This window comes from Telopea speciosissima, chromosome 8 (assembly GCF_018873765.1).
Source record: "Telopea speciosissima isolate NSW1024214 ecotype Mountain lineage chromosome 8, Tspe_v1, whole genome shotgun sequence".
In the NCBI taxonomy this organism is placed as follows: Eukaryota; Viridiplantae; Streptophyta; class Magnoliopsida; order Proteales; family Proteaceae; genus Telopea; species Telopea speciosissima.
In genome coordinates this window covers 23,836,644-23,858,396 of record NC_057923.1, presented here as the reverse complement: position 1 = coordinate 23,858,396, position 21,753 = coordinate 23,836,644, and the positions used below count along the sequence as shown (strand labels likewise).

The window sequence follows — 21,753 nt, the reverse complement described above, 5'->3', positions numbered from 1 at the left end:
TTAAATTGGCCAAAATATGGCCATCCAAAGTTAGACAGTCCAAATAGACAACTACGAAGGGCAAGTCTATAATTTTATAGATTCTTCGTGACATTCTACATAGCACTAGGCGGCGGTGTGCGTTTGCATAGCATCACAAGGTCGTTAAGTGAGTTAATGGCCGTTCAATAAAGTTTCTAATTCACAAGTGAGTTGTGGTTATTCGGATGGGAATCTTTCCCGTCTCGATTGATTTTGCAGATGCAACGTAGATGACTCATTTGAAATCTATGTACCAAAAATGATACATATGCTTTACACCACAAGGGACTCTAGGAGCACATGCGACTATAAAATCAGCTAATTGATCTTGATTCAAATCAACACATCAACTATGAGTCGTTAGATATCGGTCGTTCCATCAAAAATTCGGGTGCAACCAGAAGCAATAAAATGGAATCTAAATGCTTCGAACGGTACGTTGGTGTAACGCAATAACGTCCTAAGACGCACGGTAAATGGTAGCTTTCAAATTATCAGCTTCCTTGTCATCGTACAATTGCATGCAACTACTGAATTGGCCACCTAATCTGGTGTTGCATGGCGCACTGAGCATCATACCCCCATTCAATGAGAGATGCCACGATGGCATCTATTCTGTCAACTTCCCGCACCTAAATGTGGGCCTTCATGATAGCCAGATATTCTGAATCTGATGACATGGTTCAATCACAGCCGCATATAAACCCACTCCAGTGTATGACAGAGTACCTTAAGTCAGTGCTCCCAACCTCTCATAAGCATGGAAATGGAATCTAAGTCATAAAATGTTTATTTTAATGAAATTTTCATGGATTCCAATGCCAGGAGAAAGAACAAGGGTCGAGGAATCATGTATGCTACCGAAACCATTCATATCTGCAGGAAAACTGGTAGAATGCACCCCAAACTCATCAAAACTCGTTCAAACCTCTTTCTATTCACAATGTTTTCATGCGACCATACGAAAATCATTGTAACTTTCTCATGATAGCTTTTGCATTCCTAATCATAATTACCGATGGACAGTGATTCCTTTTGGACTCAAAACAACTCCTTCCATCTTCCAACGAGCTATGATAAAGATCTTTACCCCTAATCAGGCTCATGTATTAATCTATGTAGATGATATCTTACTCTTCTCAAAGGATGCAGAATCTCATCTCAAACTCCTACAGCAGTTTCACCAGATTGTCCAAGAATATGGCGTCATGCTCTCTCCAACAAAGTTTCAAATTGGTGTTAACCAAATTGATTTTGTTGGAGTCACAATTAAAGATGGACAATACCTGTTTCAGCCTCATATTGCCACATCTCTCCAGCAATTTCCAAATGGTCCTCTTACCAAACATCAGATACAGCAGTTCCTCGGCATTGTCAATTACATGACTGAATTCCTTCCAGAACAAATCAAGTACACTGTTGTAGGTATCGCGGCCTCCGGATGCAGGTTTCTCCGTCTTGCGGGCAGGATCTATGAGTTTCCAGTGGCTCCTTTGGCAACAAGGGCTCTTCTTTTCTATGTTGGATCATATGAATAATCACGGGGGTTGGGATAGTGCTTAAAATAAATAGACTCACCACCTAGGATTAGGGCCTAGGACTCAATGGGTGTAGCCCTATCTGAATGAACAGAAAGAGCTACGTGATTCCATCTGCTCTGGTCAGAGATTGGGTAAGGGGTCAGGTTAAAAGAATGGGAAGGTATTACCACCCATCTCGCTCGGTCAAATCGGTCTTTCTATTAGATGCTAAATATCGAATATTCTCCCTTTTTTGTAATTCTAGATCAACATATGAGGCCAAATAACATGTACATGAGAAAACAAATTCATAATATTTACATACATCTAATCATGGTCTATTTTACACATTAAAATATGCATGAAATATACTAATTAATATTTACACTACCACATTATGCATTAATGATCTACATTGTGCCAAAAATAGAATACGACAAGTGTAACTTTATGCAAAATTGCAAGGGACTCTATCTATCAATTGTCTCACGGCTCAAGTGGAGACAGATGGTAGAATTGCTTTCCTTCTACTCAAATCAATCAATGGATTTTGTCAGAGACTTTCTTCACTCGGACAAAGTAACAACTAATGAGAAAGGTTTCTAGTTATCGATATGTAAACAGTGTGACATTCACTCTTGGCTGAGGGTCATGGAAACATGATTATACGTAGGTTAATCTTCATTTAGGATAATCAAAGGATCTAATCATTTTTTATTGGCCAAAGGAGGAATTCAAGGGGAGCAAAGTGGAAAAATGGGGAAGGAATGGGTTGCGGGGACACTCTCTCCCGCTTCTCTCTCTTTTTCTCCTCTTTTCTTCCTTATTCTGAAGGTATGCGGCTCCACAGTCGCATTACCATGCTTACGTCGCGGTTGTATTATCCCCCTATGAGTGATTTTTTTTGGGGTTTTTTTTGGGTTTTTTGGGATCGTCCAGTATTCAGGGTGTGATTCCTTCTTTCATCCGTGTCTCATTGTCATCATTACTGGGGGTTGGTGACAAAAATTAAGTGTCTATAGTTTGCTCTTCTTTTGTCGAAACCTGTGTCACAATCGTAGGACAGACAAAAGAGCATTTGATTTTGTCATTAAGAGCATGTACTATAGGCGCCTTGCTCAAAGGCGACAGAGTTGCAATGCGAAAACATAACCGATTAATCTCAATGAAATCAACTGATAACCATGCTTAAATCAAAATATGGTTAAAATCGATTAATCATCTGAGAGTGATGTGGTACCTCTCGACCATATGTATTCATGTGAGGATGATGTGGCACCTCTCGACCGTATGCAATCATGTGAGGATGATGTGGCACCTCTCGACCATACGCAATCAAGTGAGAGTGATGTGGCACCTTTGGCCATATGCAATCATGTGAGGGTGATGTGGCATCTCTCGACCGTGCAGGGGTAAAAACATGTGCCAAGATTCAGTTTTTTGAAGCTACACGCTTGAGATACATTCAGATTACTGCAGCGAGGTTGGCAAGTTCAGAAACCTTGGCAGCAAGGTTGTATTATCCCCCTAGAAGTGATTTTTTGGGGGGTTTTCTAGGTTTTCTGGGATCATCTGGTATTCGAGGTGTGATTCCTTCCTCCATCTATGTCCCATTGTTATCATTGTCGGGGGTGGTGACAAAAATTCAATGTCTACAACTGTCCCCCTCCGCTAACTCCTAAAAAAGAATGCTCCTTCGTGGTCTCAAATTCATTCCACTGCAGGTGCACTTTCCGAGAAAAGATGTTGTGTCCAAATGGGGGAAGTGACACCTATTCATAGGGGTTTTGGGGCGATCCACGGCGTCGCAGATCAAAACTTGAATTATTGAGCCGCTATAGCCACAGCGGCTCAATAATACCTATTTTTTATTTGTGGCGTTGTGTTATCTGCGACACCGCGGAAGGATATTACCTCTTTCTGCAACATTGTAGAAGCCTGGCCCATGCTTTAGCTAAATCTACCTGGCTAAGGGATATTTTGGGTTTATTTGAACATGTTTTGAAGCTTCGGGGGGTCTTTCGAGAGACATCATCAATCATCTAAGTCTTGTTGTCATCATTGCGAGGGGGGTGGCAAAAATGTAGCATCTACAGTATGTTGGCCATGTCAACGTATCGAGGGGGTACAGTGCTCATCATTCCTTCCTTGTTTAACTTAGTGAAAAGAAGGGTTGGCTTCATACCTCTGAAGTCGAACACCTGTTTGTTGGAGGGTTTTTGGGTTGGAGGTTCAGGTTAAATTACTAGTGAGGAGGATGTTGCAGCAACAACTTGTAGCTTTGCTTGTTGGTGACTTGATCCTACCACATTCACGCCTTTTCCCATTGTTCCTTTAGCAGCTCTTCCCGAGTAGGATCCAATGGCTTCCTTAGAAGTGCTTTGGGTTTGCTTCTTGAACAGTTTATCCTCAATTCGTTTATTGGTAGCCATGAGTGTCTCAAAAGTCTTGATATGTTGGCAATAAAGACGGCCATGATATTCCCCATACAAGTTTTTGAGGATCATCTCTACTTGCTCTGATTCTGTCGGACGGTTCCACATTTTGGCCGCTTTTTACAACATCAAAATGACACGAAACAAGTTATGTTGGAACTAAGACTCAATGAACTACATTTTTCATATAGACCACTTTGCCAATTATGCCTTTCAAAATCAGCTTCGAACATGCTGCCACTAGACAAACCTATGAAATCACAACTTTTAATGCACGAGGCCTTCACTTGCTGCTTCTAACTTATGCCAAACCCTGTAGTCCTATAATAAATCTGTCAAAGCTGCTCCACATGCCTAGAAACTTCTGTAACATGCCCAAACACTGTCTGCACTGAAATCGAAATGTCTACACTGCAAACTCACTTTCTGCCACTGCCAGAGCTACCACAACACACGTGCATTATATGTAATATCACCAAATACTATAAAACACTACTACACATGTCTAGAAGCTTCAGTACTATAACAAACTGACTGTACTACCACTATACTGCCAAGTCAATATCTGCGACTAGACATCACCAGACCTTCACTAACAGTCATGTTATAATAGTGTACATGTCTGTATTGCCACTGGTACACTTTTGGTGTTGATCCATGTCATCTGTACTGACCTTGCCATACTGTCCTAACTCATGATTGTTGCTGCCATGTCATCACATTAACTGCCATGTTGATATTGTACATTATACCATCTGCTCTGACACATTTGTCATCTCACTGACAACTTGCACTTTACGGCATCATCATATACAAGAGCACTGCCACTGTGCTTTCTACCTTGTACATTTATCCACCTACTGTGCCACTATCCTGAATTGTGTGAGTGTGTTCACTGACTGTTTCTGTGTGTGTCACTGATTATGTTGACAATAATGACAACAGTAATTGTCAGTTACCCAACACAAATGGAATCTCAAATTCTCAGAACTTTTGAAAGGCACTTGTGCGGTTGTAGCTATTAAAGATTTAAACCCAAAAGCTTGAACTATTTATGGAGAAATCCAACTAATATATGAAGGCATTCAAGAACCCAGAGTCTTTCCTATATTGAAATGTTCTCATTCGTACCTTGCACTAGGGAAGGTGTTAGGGTTTTATGTTGAGGTTTGTGTTTAATTAGTTAGGCTCGAAGTTCAAATAAGTTTTTTTTTTTTGGTAAAAAAATGAGAATTTTATTCGCACATGACTATAATTAATATAAAATAGTTACTAGACCCAAGTTGTTTCCTCCCCAAACAAAAAAATGAGTAGATAATATATTAAACAAAAGGAAACAACAATAATAAAGCCGAAGGGGCTATTCAAGGGCAAAAGTCCCTATCAAAGAAAACCAAATAATCATAAAATGGGGATACATCAAAACTTGGGGGGGGGGGGGGGGGGAGAGACAAAACAACTAACCAAAGAAGGTGATGCAATAAAAAACAGGGTGTGTGGGAAGAAACAAAGATGAAGGATGATACAACAAAATTAGGGGGATTAAGGTTGAAGAAGGTCTTTGATTTTCCATTTCCTCTTTTCCCTTCAGGGAGTTGAGATTGAAGAAGATCTCCAGCTGGTTAGACGAGCTTCAGAAGTTTCCATATGTGTCTCCCTATGAAGACTCCTTCTAAAACAGCAGTAGCTCTGAAAAACAGGTTGCGGCCATTCTTCACGAATCGCTAAGCCTCTCGGGCCATGAGGATTGGTAGCTAAAGCCTAAAGATGAGGTTGCCTTTAAGGGAGGTGTCAAAGTTTGGGGAATGCAGCTAGCTCTCCATTATAGTACTTCTTGTCAAGGAAGAACCAAATGATTAGCTCCTAAGGCTAGGAGAAAGAGGTGGGAAGATTTAGCTAGGGGAGCCTCCAGTGTAGAATTAGTCGGAAAGCCATGGCTCATTGAAGCTTCCGGGGAAGTTGGTTTTGCCGCCCCAGTTTCTGTACAATCTACATTTGAAATGAAGAGAGGGAAGCAGAGGAGAGATGAGAATGAGAGTAAGATGAGCCGTTGAGGGAACTGAGATTCTTGTGAAATTAAATCCTTAGATCCCTCAAGAAACTGATATGACATTCAATATGAACAAACAAATATGGTTACAAATTCTGTTTAGATAAACACTTTTTAACCTAAATAAGAAATTTTGGTAATCATTATTTAATATGATTGTATAAACTATTTAAGATTTTTATCATATTTAGTAATGATGATTTTTAGATTTAATTTTTATTTTACTTTTCATGCAAAATAATTAATTGAATTTTTATAACCAAACCTGAAATGATTTGGAGTTAGTAATATAATTATATAGTGTTTGAATAATAAACTAGGAATATAGAACTTATCTATGGTGCAATATAGGTTCTAGCGAATTGACCTTCAAGATGAAACAGTTCTTTAGGCCGCCTTCAAGTATTTATTGCACTCACTCACTGGGCCATGCCAAGGTATTTTCAGGTTGTGCTCAACAAAACAAGACAAAGAAACAAGTAAATCCTCTTGAATCGTTATGCAACAAGACAAAACAAAGAGAGCTTTTAGCATACAAAAATCATATCTTTGAGAGCCTGGGATGAATCCTATTTACAGGCTGAAGGAACCCCTTTGAACGCACCTCTACGAAAGGAGGTGACATAATAGAGAAAACACATGAAACGGACACCAGTTGCAGCTCAACTCGACTCAATCATCGTGCACGAGTGTGAAAAGCACGTACCCCAGACCAACTCCGAACATGAGGGAGGAGAGATACCTCTATTCAAGGAACTCTACCCTTGTAGTTCCCATTCTCATATATTAACCTCTATTGTTTCTCTTCCACTTCCAATATGGGAATACAAGTCCTACATAACTCTTAAGAAAACAAACTTGTCTAAGAGAAAACACCAAAACCAAAGTTTCAAAAATATATATATATATATAATTTTCTGATGGACCGAGTTTCCCTCCACCCACGCGGTGAATGGGATCCCATTCTCCGCAGGCGGGAGAAAGCGGAAAAGTGTACCAAGAGGGTATTTTGGAACATACCAAAATCCTAGGAGGGGGTTGTGAACCCTAAGATGGTGGATGAACCATCCTCTATAAGTGGAGGAAACTTAATCCTTTTTTGAAACTTTATTTATAACATATACGATAATAATTACACAAGTTCATTTTTAAGGTTTGAAAATTCCACTTCACTTTAAGTTCCCTTGGACCCAAACGGATTAGGTGAATCAAAGCATGAAGCCAAATCCCAATATCTATCATTTGATGTTAGGTTGTCGACATGATGCCGTTTTCTGATTTATCCATGGATTTTTCTGAGTGTAAGGATTTAGAACCCAACCCTTTATAGAGCCTGATAACTAATGCGTAATGATTTAAATATATCAACAACAACAAAAAAAAAAAAAAGGAAAATTACAGCGCCACCCCTTGAGGTTTGTATCAATTACAGCGCAACCCCCTGTGTTTTCAAATCATACAGCTACACCCCTTTAGTTTTGATGATTTGTTACAGTCAGCCCCATTTCGTTATGTCATTCCTGTTATGTTGCAAGGAGATGGTAATTCATGACCTAAAATGACTCATTTACCCCTAATAATTATTTGAGTTTCCCACACCCATCCCTGCCCTGTTATTCGAACTAAGGATCTTCCCTCCCGTTTTGGTTCTCTGCAACTTCAGAAGAGGGAGATGTATACAGGGAGGGTTCATTGCCATCCCATCCCTGCTACATGATTTGAGAAGTGTGCGACCACAACCTGCGACGACAAACTACGACCAGAACCTGAGAACTGCAACGTTGGAAAGCCATCACCGAGATCTGCAACCTACGACGAGAACCTGCGACGATAAGGAGGTAATCCCTTCCCTTTTTTCATTTCTGATGCTTCATGGCAGCAAGAAACATTTAAGGTTCTTATTTGTTGCATCCAAGTATGTCGATTTAGTGTTTTGAATCCAAACATTTAGGGTTTTTTCACAGAACAGAGGAATCGCATAGCACTTCTCCCCCCCCCCCCCTTTCGAATCCTCTCCTTACTCCATCTCCATGGTAGAAGAACAGAGGAATCGCATAGCACTTCTCCCCCCCCCCCCTTCCAATCCTCTCCTTACTCCATCTCCATGGTAGAACAAAGAATTCCTCTGCATCAAGTTTTTATACCAATGACTGATATATGCTTGGTGGGACCATTGCAATCACCAATGTTGCTGACCATCAGAGCTGAAAAGGGGTTCTTTTTCAGAACAAGAAGTAAGAACCATCATTGATGTTCATAGAATTCTAGGCAACAGGTTTGTTTGTGTGATCAAATTCTTTAAAATCCCAACCCATCAAATTTCTCAGCATTTCCGATTTCTCATCACATGGAGTTCCTTCCCTTAATTTATTTATTTTTCACAGATGGGCCCAGATAGCAAAGCATCTACCAGGAAGAACAGATATGAGGTGAAGAATTTCTGGAACTCAAGCATTAAGACAAGAATTTCTGAAACTCAAGCATTAAGACAAAACTGATTGCACAAGGATTGGATCCAAAAACTCACAATCTCCTCCCTTCTCATCAGTTTACCAGCAATTAAAATATCCCTAAAAATAACAATGGATGCAATAATCTTCATATCTACCAAGATCCCACTTCAATTTTCTCAATAAATTCACATAAGAGAGATGGACCAATGAACACAAGTTCACTTTTTATCAAATTTTGAAATTCGCCGATTTTAGGGTTAATAGCAAATGAGAAAGGAAAAAAATCCGAGATGGAGTTGCAGTTGCAGGTCAGAGATGGAGTTGCAGTTGCAGGGAGAATAGATGAGGGAGAGAAATAGATGTACACTTGTACGATGGAGTTGTAGTTCACCAATGGAGTCGTAGGTCAGTGATGGAGTTGCAGTTGCAGGTCGGATTGCAGGCCAGTGATGGAGGCAACTTCACATTTGGGAAGAAAACGTTAAAAAGGGTTTTGGGTTATAATCTTACATCAGGGCAAATATGGAATTTCCACTAAGTTTAAATAGCATATTAGACAAGGGCAAAGTTGGTATATAAAATGTATAAATTAACACCATCCACGTAGCTGTATGATTTGAAAACACAGGGGGTGGCGCTGTAATTTACCCAAAAAAAAATGAATTAAATATATCTCCAATCACAAGGACCGAAAAGGCATTAAAAAAGATGGGCTGTCACATCCCACGTACCTCCCTTTGGATGGTTAATTGGTTGGGCCAGCCAAAAAGACCCAACAAGCGTTGGACTTGACCCACAGTCTCCCAGCCTCAGAATTAGGCCCATTTGACGCTCAAGGGGCGCAGGATTCTCCCAAATAAATAGCTTAGAGGCCCAATATTTGGGCCCGCTCCACAGCCTTCATTCAGTAAACAAACGGATCCAGAAACATGTAAATGAAAATTGGGAGAAAGAACTGCTATGCCGTCTTGGCGTGTACCTGCACCCCGCAGACACAGCCCAACGCGAAAAGACTGGTTTACCCATGGTCCAATCCAAATTCTGATTAGAATGGCTGATCTGATTCCACCTTTTAAAACATCAGTTTCTTCTTAAGAACCTAGCCACCTAAGCTTGCATGTAGTTGGGCTGCTGAAGCTGACTATGCCTAGATTATCCAATTCGGTTCTTCTCATCTTATTAGAAATTTTATTGGAATGGGTGGAATCGATCGACCCTGATTCTGATTATATGTCTAATTTTTAAGTCAATCGACCATGATTGCACTTAGATCTTCATTTTTTAGCTTTTTTAGAACCTTCTTGTAATCAGTAAAATATTTTTTTTTTTAAATCAATAAAATTTACCTCTCATGACAAGATCTTCAATTGTTTTGAATAAAGAACTTTAATAGATCATAAATGTGTAGAAATCTTTGTTTCCTCTTTCTAATTTTAATTTATAGGGTTTAGGTAGAGATTCCAAACTGATTTCAATCCGATTCCCATGCCCTATTCTTGGTTTTTAAACTTTGCTTTTTCTCTAAGCAGCAATGATCACTTGTTTTCTTGATTGAAGCGTATCTGCTGTGAGGATCAAGGTGCAAAATCCAGGTATCGGATTTGGTATCGGTCATTGCCAAAACCTTTTTAGATTGGGATCAGATCTGTGCACCCCCAAAATCTTTTTTTATGGATCGGGTCATGTATCGGCCAAAGTTAGTGGATGTTTTGATCTCGGGATCGGATCAGTCGATAGTATGCAGATCGGATCAGTCAATATCAATTGGTATCGGTCAATATCGATTAATATCGGTCTAGATAATATTTTTTTTTTTTAAAAGCTTAAAAACTTTGAAAAAAAAAATATTCAATTGGATCGGATCGACCGATCCAATCGAGTTGGCCAATCCAAGGAATGATCCAATCAAACTTTTTCGTATCAATCAAATCTCAGGATCGATCTCGACCGATATTGATCCAATTCGACCATTATCAACTGATTCGATCCAAGATTACGAACCATGGTGTGGACGAGCCAACAAGAAAAAATACATGAAGATGATCCATCAAATGTATATAAATAAAGTGTTTAGTGGAGGCAGTTAGAACTTTCCTTTTTGGGACTTCACTGAGTTTTAGTGCAAGACAAAAGCATACTCATCGTGAGAAGTTCAAAAAAACATAGCATAAACCATAAAGGATATATATGGAGTTACCAGGACCCATGTGGGTCTGGAATCTTATCCTGACACCCTATGTCGCAGAAGAAGGCAAGAAGTGGTTCGTCTTCTTCTTCCTCTTCTTGTTCTTCTACTTCTTCTTCATCGTCATTATCATAATGTATAGCACTTAATCATCCCCTAGCTTGCTAATCCAAGATTAGCATGGTCAGATAGCCTCATCTTATGTAGGCATTCTCTTTACCTTGTATGAGGTATCGGTATCAAATCGGTGAGATTGATTGGATCAGGTTGGTATCAATCAAGATTGATCTTGAGGCGAGAATTGGTATCGAATCAAAGATAAAATCGTTAATAAAAAAAACAAAATAATGAAAACTAGTGGTAAAATTGATCGATACAAGGCAATCCAGATAGGTATCGAATCAGTATCAGTGGAGATGATACCGATATCCCAATCCCTACTCATTACAGTATCCTCACACAGTCACACCTCACTTCCTCCAACTTATAGGATCGTTGGCATTTCCAGTTGGCACTTGACGGTCAAACGACTGTGAGCAAATGAATGAAAATCATCTATATCACTCCGATTTTGTCCAAGTTTGACTTGTTGACCCAAGTTTGTTACTCGTCACCGTCGTCGTTCTTAATAGGGGGAAAAAAACGTTACCTAGTCATGTGGCTGCAATATAGGTTAAGGGTGTCAAACAAACAATTCGGCCTAGTTTCAGTTGGGCTGAATCAGTTTCAGTCTCGGAATGAGTAAGACCAAAACAAATCATTAAGACATTTTGATTTTTTTGTCATTTTGGTTTGGTGCGGTTTTGGTTTATTTTGATTTTTTAAATATCGGGTTAATATTGTTTTAGATTAGTTTGTTTTTGGATTTGAATCACAATGAAATCTTACATTCATAACATGTAGTGAGGAAAGAATCGATAAAAACACTTTAATTCATCTTCCCCCAAGTCAAACATGTAAACAACCATGAATAGAAAAATTGATTTGATATGTTCAAGTTGTAATCCGAACAAAGAAGATAAATTGTAAGGAAAGAAAACTAATATTAAAATCAATGGATAAATAGAGTTTGTAGCAAAATCATTGTTACAAATCATATCATTATTTTTCATTAATCATAAAAGGAAGATAACTAATATTGAAATCAACGAATAACTAGTTAATAAGTAGATAAATATTATTGAAATCAGAAAATGAATCTTAGAAATCAATTTCTCTATTCATAACTTCATCATAGTCATTGATTTGTAACAATTCCCCTCACAAACCAGAAATTTTCTCATTAATATTAAAATCAATGGATAATCAACTCATTTATTTATAATCTTATACTCAATAATTTTTTATCGGTTTCATTCGGTTCGATTTTCAATTTGGATATCGGTTAGTTTGGTACGATCCAATTTTTAGCCAATCTCATCATACCCCAATCCAAAACCAATCCAATAAAGATCGGTTCAGTTCAGTTCAATCCAAGTTTTTCTGGTCGATTTTGATCGATCTTATCTGTTCAGTCTAGGTATTGACACCCTTAGGCTGCATAGTTTCTATACCTAGACATAAAAGCATGCAAAACCATCGCACTACACCATGAAAAGTGGAAATCGTGTCCAAGGCGATGCTTGCGTGTGCATCCAGTGCCCATGCAAAACAATAGTGATAGAGTGTAACACAGCGTACCAACTAGAATTCTTTCATAAGATTAAATGCCAAAATGAGTCTAATTTCACCGTCTGATTGGTACCACTATAGCATTCGACAATATTTGGAAACACTCTCAATTTTTTTCTTAGAAAAAAAAACAAAAAAACAGCATCAGATACAGTGCGACACAGAGTACCAATAAGTAGTAATTCATTCTCGAAGAGAGAGGAATGTGGCTTATCCCACCGTCCGATTGGTACCAGATGGGATTCGTGCGAGACCAATTTTGAAAAAAATTAAAAAAGGCGAAAGTTTCTAGAGAAGAGAAATTCGTGCGACACAGAGTCCTTCTCCGTCTCTGTCTGGTCTCTCTCCCTCCCTCTCTCTGTCGGAGAGACATACTACCGTGCTACAGCGTTCAAAAAGCTGTTCTGCTTCTGCACCTGTAAGTGCGCACATTTAGAGCCTCTTTAAAGTTATAATCCTTTTTCATGTCTTTTCCTTTTTTATTGAGATTTCGGATTTTCTGCTTCGAAAATACTGCTCAGATCTATTGCTCTGAGCTTTCACAGTCTCAGATTTGTCAAAGATCGAAGTAATTTATTTTCATTCGAAGCTGAGTGCTACTGATCAGTTGTGCTTCCTTTTTTGTTTTTGGGATCGAAGTAATTTATTTTCATTCGACTCAGTAAGTTTCCACTGAATTTGTGATTTTTGTGTGTGATCTACATCGCTCCACTGTTCTTAATCTAGAATGTGAAGAATCTGTTTTTGAACTTAGTGAGTTTCTCTGGTTGAGTTTTCCCCTGGTTTAATTCATTAATGCAGCTCAGGAGTGCTTCTTACTGTGAATCGTTTTCCCCGGTGAATTCATCGTTTGTTGTGGCATTGATCTTGATTCTGTAGTCAGAAGATTGCTTGATTTCTTATTTTATGTAGGTTACCGGTGAGGAACTGTAAACGATCTAGCAGAGTGCCTCCTTCGGTTGTGTGCAACAAATGTTGGCTAGTTCTTCAAGGTTTCTGCTGGTTCGGCTAAGGAATTTGGTTTGATGAATGATTCGCATTTATTTGTATGATTAAGTGCAAGAAATAAATGGAGGAAAGTGACAACAGAGATTTTCAAGGAAATGTCGTTAGGCAGGCATCTTTACGTCAAAGTGGGAGTTTGAAATCTACACTATCAGGGAGATCAACTCCTAGAGGTTCTCCTTCGTTTAGAAGATTAAATTCCAGTCGAACTCCTCGAAGAGAAGCTCGTAGCAGTGGAGGGTGTTTACGGTGGATTGGGAGTAACCGTTTGTTGTTTTGGTTATTCTTAATAACTCTCTGGACTTATCTAGGGTTCTATGTTCAATCCAGATGGGCTCACAATGATAATAGGGATGAGCTAATAGGTTATAAAAGTAAACCAGGTGGCATTTTCAACATGAAACGGGATCATCAGCCAGATTTGATTACAAAAAGAGATTCTTTGGTAGCTGAAAATGCTTCTACTGAGAATAAAGAGGGAGTCAAAAATGTAACACAGTTTAAGATACTGGACGTGGTGGCTTTGGCCAAAAATGGGAATCGCCCTCCATCCCGCCGGAAGAGGAGTAAGAAAACAAGTATGGAACGAAAGTTGCGTAGTAGTAAGACACGTGACAGGCAAAAGGCTGTTGTAGAAGGTACAACCAGCAGCTTGGAGGAGACGGAAGAGGAAATTCCTAAAAGAAATACTTCATATGGGTTACTTGTTGGTCCCTTTGGGTCAACAGAGGACAGAATATTGGAATGGAACCCTGAAAAGCGAAGAGGTACTTGTGATAGGAAGGGGGAATTTGCACGTCTTGTTTGGTCTAGAAAATTTGTTTTGATATTCCATGAGCTTTCGATGACTGGGTCCCCACTTTCAATGATGGAATTGGCAACAGAGCTTTTGAGCTGCGGAGCTACGGTGTCTTCTGTGGTTCTTAGCAAGAAGGGTGGATTGATGGCAGAGCTTGATAGGAGAAAGATCAAAGTGCTTGAAGACAAGGCAGAGCTGAGCTACAAAACTGCCATGAAGGCAGATCTTGTCATTGCAGGATCTGCTGTGTGTGCATCATGGATCGGTGAGAAATCTCTTCTCAACAGTTAACTGATATAAATTTGGCTTAAATGATAACTTCCAAGTGTTTTCTGTAATCCCGACACCAAAATTGCTTTGTGTTGCTATTTGTGGTATTTGCACTATAACTAAATTGAATGGGAATCTTTTATGATGAACCTTTGAATTATATTTTATTTTCTTGTCCCTGAGGATTTATCTATCAAGTTATTGAAGGGCCAAGCTGAAATGACTGATATTAATCAATTCTATATCGTAAAAAAAGAATTTGTATGGGGGAAATTATCTCCTCATATTGTAATCCCCTGCAATTTACATGAATGAGTTTTTGGTCTCATGCTATTTTTAATCCATAGAAGGAACAGATAGCCTGATTGCCTTCCTGTACACACACAAGTATATTTTTGCCATTGTAGTACCATACTGTTGATGCAGCACATTCTTTGGTTAGTACATGTCATCTTCATCATGTAGTTCATCTTGCAAGTGGTACCTGCTTCTGACCTGAGTTATCTTAAATGATTTTCCAAAGCTCCATGTGATATCCCATACTACAAAGTTTTAGCTTTGTTTAATAACAGATTCAAATGCTAATATTTCATATGGCTTGTCATTAAGTATGTGTGGTTACATTCCATGTCCCTTATCCTGATGAGGCTTTTTAATCTATCGGGATGGCATTGCTGTGTCTTTATTTCCCCTTGTCTTTACAGTAAGCATTGAACTCTATCAGTGTACAGTTGAGGAAGCATAAAAGACAAGGATATCTTTAGTCCTTTTTGAATTGAATCCATTGGTGACGTTTTTATTTCCTGTAACAATTTATGCTTCTAATGGGGTGCATGGGTGGGATTCAAATGCTTTTTGTGTTCATTGTAAAAGTTACTATTTCTTTTTCTGCTATTGGTATTTTCTTCTTATAATATTTTACTTTTAAACAATGTCACATCTAATATGAGGGAGTCTAAGGGTGAAATGAAATCGTATTCTTCTTCTTTGGTGTGCTTCCTTGTGATTTAATGGTTTAACCTGAAATGAAATCAACATTTTTTTTCAGAGCAATACCTCAAACGATTTGCAGCTCGATCAAATCAAGTTGTTTGGTGGATCATGGAAAATCGACGGGAGTACTTTGACCGATCAAAGCTAATGCTCAACCAAGTAAAAATGTTGATGTTTCTTTCTGAATCACAATCTAAACAATGGCTAGCATGGTGTGAAGAAGAAGGTGTTAAGCTGAAGTCTCAGCCTGCTTTGGTTCCACTTTCTGTTAATGATGAACTGGCCTTTGTAGCAGGCATTCCTTGCTCCCTAAATACACCATCATTCAGCATTGAAAAGATGAAGGAGAAAAGGCAGCTGCTAAGAGATGCAGTTAGAAAGGAGATGGGATTAACAGATAATGATATGCTTGTGATGTCTCTTAGTAGCATCAACCCTGGAAAGGGCCAACTGTTGCTTCTTGAATCAGCAAGATTGATGGTTGGACAAAACCTTTCTCTGGTAAACTCAGGAAGCAATGATTTGATCAAAATAGGCCAAGACCATTCTTCCTTGGGTGGGAAGAAACGTTTAAGAAGTTTGTTTCAAAATAAGCTTCAGATTGGTGAATCTTCAAATGGATTATACAGCTCTGACAAATCTATTTTTACTTTCAATGAAGCTAAGAGGAAAGGCTTGGGGTTACAGATTCTCCCGGTGCTCACTAATTATACAGATACTACAGATACTCTAACCTCTGTTGATGACAAAATGAGGAAACTTTTGTCCGACAAAGAGGGAACTAAGAAGCAGGATCTTCGACTTTTAATTGGCTCTGTTGGATCCAAGAGTAATAAAGTGGCTTATGTCAAAGGGTTGCTCAGATTCTTGTCTCAACACTCAAACCTGTCAAAGTCAGTGCTATGGACTCCAGCAACTACACGTGTTGCCTCACTTTATGCTGCGGCAGATGTTTACATTATAAACTCTCAGGTAATCATATCTTCCTAGTTGCCTACCACTTCATGGCATTAATATATATTCCCAATTGGGCAGTTATATCTTATTATATTTTCGTAAAAAGCATTGCTGATTTCAGATTTGGACATTGAGATATTATCATTAGAAGTTCTGTTTCTTATTGGCAGAATTTGGTTAAATAACTGGTGGTGTCCAGCGAAACTGAGATATAGATTGACTAGGATTGGTTAAACAATGTCTGATGGAAATCCATTTTCAGCAAAAGGTGGATTGATCTTATATATGTTACTGAAAATCTTCCCTGCACAACAATTTGTAAATTGCCAAAGGCTCACATAGAGTTGGTATTTGTATATTGTAGCAGTGGAGTACTTTGATGGACTAATTAGAGCATCCCTACACTAGACCTTAAATAAAAAAAGAAAATCATCATCCCTCGTTAGTTTGAAGATCTACATAATATCATATCTAACCTTTTGTTCTTCCTTTTTTTCTCCACTTTGTAAATCACAAATCGAAGAAGATTTTAATATAATGAGAGGAGATAGAGATATGACTCAAGAACTTGAAGTAACCAAATGAACAGAACCGAGGAATACTTTTATGAAAGATGGATGACTTCCACACACCCCCCCCCCTCAACACACACACACACACAGAAAACAAAACAAAACAAAAAAAAAAAACAGTAGAATACAAGTTTCATTATCAAGCTCAGTGTTAATCTATATCTCTGCAATGCTCCTCAAGTATTATCAGTGTTGTCAATATTGTTTACTTTTTTGAGCCTACTAATTCTTTAGTAGGAAAATCTGGCCTGGAATGGGGTTCCAGGGATTCCTTGTACTTGGGACATTATCTGATAGCCTAATGTTTTGATTTGAGACGTAGGCTTCAGCTTTTGTTGTTGTTGAATACTAAGCCTTGAGTTATTTTTTTAAGCAATAGAATTTCACAGTTATCTATGAAAAAAAGTTGTAAACAATGTGTACCTCTTTTAAGACATTCAATGAAAAGTGCATGTTGAATACAAACCTATCAGATCTTTGAACAAATAATAGTTTTCTATCTTGTGAAATGAGCAGATTGCCTCATTGAGATCGAAGGTTGATTCAACCTCAATCCAATGATTACAAAGGAAGCTGTCCATTACTTCGAGTTATTTTGTTGCTTCACCCCAATTTTTTGCTTAGCCTGACCATCTTCTGCACCAAGTTGCTTTTTTTGGACGGTGAGTCTGGGGCTTGTCCAATCTGGTGGACCATGTATCACCTGATCCACTGTCAATATGTGGCTTTTGCTCACAGGATCAGCTGCTCCTTTGTGTAGATCAGCTTATCGAATCTGATCTGGATTGGTATCACATAGAAATGATCTGGAATCTGATAACAATCTTTAAATCTTTGCCTCTGAACCAGAATCTTGGATGCCCTTTGACACCAAAAAAAGGGGGCCAGCAAAGCATGGTTCGGGTCGGCTACATTGGCCTTAGTTCGGTTACTGAATTCCCCATGCTTCAGGCTGCATTTTTTGTTTTGTGCTTTCAAAATCAGCATGCAGGATCAGAAACTCCAAAGGAATCCGCTGGCAAAGAGTGCCTCCCTCATTGGATTGAGATGTTAAGCCTGGACATCAAGGCTTTAGCATAAATTTGAGTGAATCCATCTGACAACATTCAATGAATCCCCTCCACTGTCACTCTCTTACCATTGCAAGAGCAAGAAACAGTATGTGAAATTCCCAAACACCGCCTAAATGTATCTAATTTGAGTCTGTCCAATTTAACTGTCGGGTTCAGCCCTTCGGGTTGTTGGTGACGTAGAAAATCCTTTTCTTCTGGGGTGGGGGGATGGGGAGGGTTGCTGTAGTTTAAGAACAAGCAATCAAGATATGTAAACCATAAAATTCTAGATTTGGGAAAAATATAATCTCTGGTCCCTTTTATTAATATCTATTCCCACTTCTATCTTCCTTCAGAGTCTGTCATCCTATACCTGAACAGCATGGGCTAGTAAAGTTCTGCACTTATACATCCAAACTTGGTCAACATAAAGCTTGATGCTTGTATTTGATATTAGGCATATGTAAACCTCTGATTTTTGGGACAAGGTGGTCATCAAGTTTTAATGCAAATATAGGTCTGTAGAAGCAAATTTTGTCCTCTTATTGCCAGTAATCTCATTCTCTTTCTATACATGCTTCATCATTAAACTTCCACAATTCAAATATGAATCTACTATCTCAATCAGCTGAGATCTCCTCTATTCTAGTCTTCTAGATACTTCTGGCTGTTGGTGGCTTTTTTTTCCTATACTAAAATTGCTAAACAGGCATGATTATGCAAAGGTGAATAGATATGTTGATCCTCCATCCTTAGATGTGAATATGGAACTGTATCTTTTATTGAGCGTTCTGGTCCTATATCTCCCGCATAACAAAACTTTTGCTGGCGAAGAAACTCCTATTTATCTTTAACTAGAAATTTGTTCTGAAGACAATGATGTCAAAGAACCGCATAGCTGCATATGGAGAGCCTAAAGTTAGAACTGCTAGAGCTAACTTTGTTATTTCCTTTTACTTTTCCTGAGAGCTAGGTTATGAAAAACTAGTTCTCTTGAGGAACACAAGGAAAATATTGTAAAATATGATCCATTTTAGTTGACAATTCAATCTGGATTTTGCAGGACCCCAATCTAAACTTTATTAACCTGTATTTGTGTTTTCTGTCTGTAGCTTTTCCTTGTTTGTGTATGGAATATCATTGATTCTACCAAATGTAAATTTTTCTGGTATTTGTCTATGTTCCATGACCCATGATTGTCTTCCCAAGATTTATAATGCCTAGTTGTCTACGGTTCCTACAATTACTTAAATTTATTTCGTAAAATTTTATTTTCCTTTCAAATGGTGTACAGGGTCTTGGAGAAACATTTGGAAGAGTGACTATCGAAGCTATGGCATTTGGCCTTCCGGTACCACTATCCTATAAACTTGTGTCTCTTTTCTTCTATTGAAGCAGTTAGCTTATTTCAAATCGATTAATATTGCTGTTAGTCCATTCAGTTGGATGTTCTGTCTTCTCACGAGAATATTTTATGCATGCAATGTGCATGCATAATCTTTGAATATTGTTGAAGAGGAGTTCTTACCCTATTGCCCTGCTATCGATAGCCTGAAGGCATCCACTCTACTATTCCTCGTTCCAAAATACCCTTTGTCCATAAAGAACCGATTGTCGTTCCTATTTGGCTATTTCAACATTGCATCTGACTGTTTTCCTTGTAAGACAAATTCAGTTAACCTTTTCACATTTAACCACCCTATTATTTGTGTCGTGGAGTCATTGCCTTATGTTTTCATCTTCTCCTCATAACTCTCTCTTGTATGATAACCAGCTTAATCTTACATGCAGTGACTCCAATTTCAGGTATTATAAGTCATAGCCACTAGCTGCCTTGAAAGTTGATAACGATATACTTCTTAAAAGCTTTCAAGTAATCATCTCATTTGCCTTCGAGTCTAATGATTTATATTCTAACTCAGAAACATTAATTAGGAACCATGCACTATGTTTTTCCTTTCTTTTATCCACAATATCCAGATAATTATTTTAGCCAACCTGATTCAGTTGGGATAAGGCTGAGTCGTTGTTGTTGTGCAATTTATGAATGTTGTGGCAACCAACTTCAGCATGCTTTAATTCTCAAAGGTTGAAAATCTGAATATGCACTCCTATTTAAATGAATGTCAAAGGCACCAACGCAGAGATACCTGAGGACTTTCAATACTTCTTACTGTCTTGAGAGATCATCATCACTAATCAAAATTTTGCCTTCCCTCTTTGAACCATGTCCTTCCCATCTTCCCTTCCTTCAGAGCCTCTGACCTGCAGCAGTGTGATTCCCATCACTGGTGCCAACCATAGCCTTCTTCAACATAATCTCAATTAACTCTCCTTTTATTTTGCCACTTGCTGGAACTTTTCTTAGATAAATTAAGCGAACCCATATAAGCACATTTTTTCTACTTAAAAGGAGGTACTATTGTATCAAGGATCTCTCGAAAAACAAAAGGACATACATTCAGATTTTTTGCTGACTTTCTTATTTCTTAGAGACCTACTTTCTTTTCCCTGGTTAAAACATATTGACATATTCCACCAGGTTACCCCCCTCCCAGTAAATGGGTGGTAGTCTGGCCTTCAAACCAGGGTAGTGGCTTCAGCAAGCTCAGACTTTTAGCTGCTTAGGAGGCATCTACACTGAAAACCTTGGTATTCTTATTTTACCTCAACCATCCTTTGATATGTTTGGCATGTATTTATATGCAGATGACCTTTGCCATTTTAAACTAGGCAGTCTACTGTGGCTAATGATAGAAAAAGGCCCGTCATGAAGGTTTCCTTATGGTGACTCCTGTGGCTAATGATAGGAAAAAGGCCTTTTGTCATAAAGGGTTCCCTATGGTTGCATATTCATTTGATGAGGTCTGGTTCACTACTCTCACTATTTAGCTTTACATAAAAGCATAACAAGATTGGAGCATCTATTGTAAGATTCTCCATGATCAATTAAATATTAAGCCAGTTTCACTATTAACTGTTGTTCTTCCTCAGTATTAGTAAGCTAGTTGCCAAAATATGCCATAGGAAGGATACTAATTTTCCTAGGTTTACATTTGACTTCTAACTACGTGCTATAAAAGAATTGAGAAACTGTCAGTAAACTTTTCAGGGAAGATCGATCGATCTTAGCACACTTTCCCCCCCCCCCCTCTCCCTGGAAAAAGTTTGTCGACAGATTCACCTCACCCTAAAAGAGGAGAAAAAGATTGTCATGATAGATTATTGTTTGCTATTGCCTTTTGGTGACTAAGTTGGTATGAATTCATTAATTTGTTTCATGGTTCCATGGAACCAGTAGTGAACATAATTGCAGAGCATGATTTATTACTAATTGAAACTGAGACCAAGACTAACAAAGTATCAAATCGTATTGGGTGCAGGTTATTGGCACAGATGCTGGAGGGACAAAGGAGATTGTAGATCACAATGTAACGGGTCTTCTCCATCCTATTGGGCATCCAGGCTCTCAATTCCTAGCCCAAAATATTCAATTTTTGCTTGAAAACCCAATAGCAAGAGACCAGATGGGAATCAGCGGCAGGAGGAAAGTGAAGAGGATGTATTTGAAGCACCACATGTACAAGAAACTTGCAGAGGTTCTACGCAACTGCATGAGAATCAAATAGACGCTTTAGTTCACGTCATTTATGGATATTGCGCGAGGCTGGCAACTGCGAGTGTACAGTCTTGCCCATGTCGATTAGCCAATTTTAAATCAGTTCATGTAAACACAACAGATAAAAAAAAATTAGGAAGGTTTCTTGATT

The 21,753-nt window shown here is 38.5% G+C and overlaps 1 protein-coding gene across 1 annotated transcript; it reads left to right on the top strand.

The window, feature by feature from the left end:
• Window positions 1-12,793: 12,793 nt before the first annotated feature.
• LOC122671361 lies at window positions 12,794-21,628 on the top strand. Its single transcript, XM_043868526.1, has 4 exons — window positions 12,794-14,404; window positions 15,458-16,374; window positions 19,278-19,334; window positions 21,367-21,628. Exons 1-4 carry the CDS (start codon window positions 13,405-13,407, stop codon window positions 21,610-21,612), a joined length of 2,220 nt encoding a protein of 739 aa, XP_043724461.1. The 5' UTR covers window positions 12,794-13,404; the 3' UTR covers window positions 21,613-21,628.
• The last annotated feature ends 125 nt before the right edge of the window (window positions 21,629-21,753 follow it).